We start from the raw sequence: 1,103 nt of genomic DNA on the forward strand, positions 1-1,103 counted from the left end.
TTCTTGCTTTTCTTTGCCCTAAAATTCTCAACATTAAGCAAAAAATTTCATATATACAAACAACCGAGCACAGCCTAGGGATTCCATCAAAATAGTCATGATCCATTAAAATATGCAGCAATATCATTCCAAACAACAAACACCACCAATCATTAATTAAATATGAAGAACTTGAGATGATAAAGACAATACAATGGATAAATATGAAAAGAAGCCACAGCATAGATGAGAAATTAGTTTAATAAGCAATCCTTGGGGTAATTGCATATGCTTGATGCAACCTTGTAGCTGGTACAAGAGACTTGTCCAAATATGGCATGGCAACAGATGGGTTCACCTGCATGAACAAGTAGTTGCCGGCAAATAGTTCGCTAACATATGGCCTCCCTTCCTTCAACCTTATCATCACCTTCTTCAATGATGTTCCCATAGCTGCTCGGACGGCCGCCGCCTTCCCCCTCACGGCTCTTCGTAGCAGCCCGGCCACTCGGACTCTCGGTCGCCTCCAACTCCACCTGCCCCTCCCCCATCTCTTTCTTTGAACGCAGTAGCTAATGATCTTTTTTCTTGCAATAACAAGCTCTTCATCTGCTTCTTCCCTTTCTTCAACATTCTTCAATTTTTGATAGGAGAACATGGAGAATATGCACTTTTTAGATATGTGGAAGGGAAAGATGGAGTGTTTAGCGCTTGTTGTTATTGATTATAGAAGGATGGCATCGTAGATGTGTGGTTGGTCTGCTTTTCTCATTAATCATAACACGAAGAAAGGGGCATTGGCTATTGGGTAGCTGTAAATTAAACCAGCTGCAAGAGTTGATGGGCCTATTTATTGCAGTTGGTGGAGACAAAATAAGGTGGTTGGATGTGTTATGGTTAAATGATGACTTTGTTAAGCTACTGAGTTAAAAGATGATGACTTTGTTAAGCTACTAAGTTTATTATTTTATGTTTTAATTGAATATGGTCACATGGCTTGTGGCATGAAAGTCTCTAGTTAAGCATTGACTTTATTAATTTAATGATTATCTTTGACATTACTTTAGAGATTTTGAATTCAATTTTGTCCATGGATGATGCATAAATCATACATTGCTTTTAGG

At 38.5% G+C, this 1,103-nt stretch overlaps 1 protein-coding gene across 1 annotated transcript; it reads right to left on the reverse strand.

Annotated features, from left to right (window-relative positions):
* Positions 1–95: 95 nt before the first annotated feature.
* Positions 96–788, reverse strand: LOC110034852. Its single transcript, XM_020739089.1, has one exon. The coding sequence runs from the start codon at positions 635–637 to the stop codon at positions 239–241; it is 399 nt and encodes a 132-aa protein (XP_020594748.1). The 5' UTR covers positions 638–788; the 3' UTR covers positions 96–238.
* Between the last annotated feature and the right edge of the window lie 315 nt (positions 789–1,103).

The sequence above is a fragment of the Phalaenopsis equestris genome, unplaced genomic scaffold (assembly GCF_001263595.1).
Source record: "Phalaenopsis equestris unplaced genomic scaffold, ASM126359v1 Scaffold193993, whole genome shotgun sequence".
NCBI classification, from domain to species: Eukaryota; Viridiplantae; Streptophyta; class Magnoliopsida; order Asparagales; family Orchidaceae; genus Phalaenopsis; species Phalaenopsis equestris.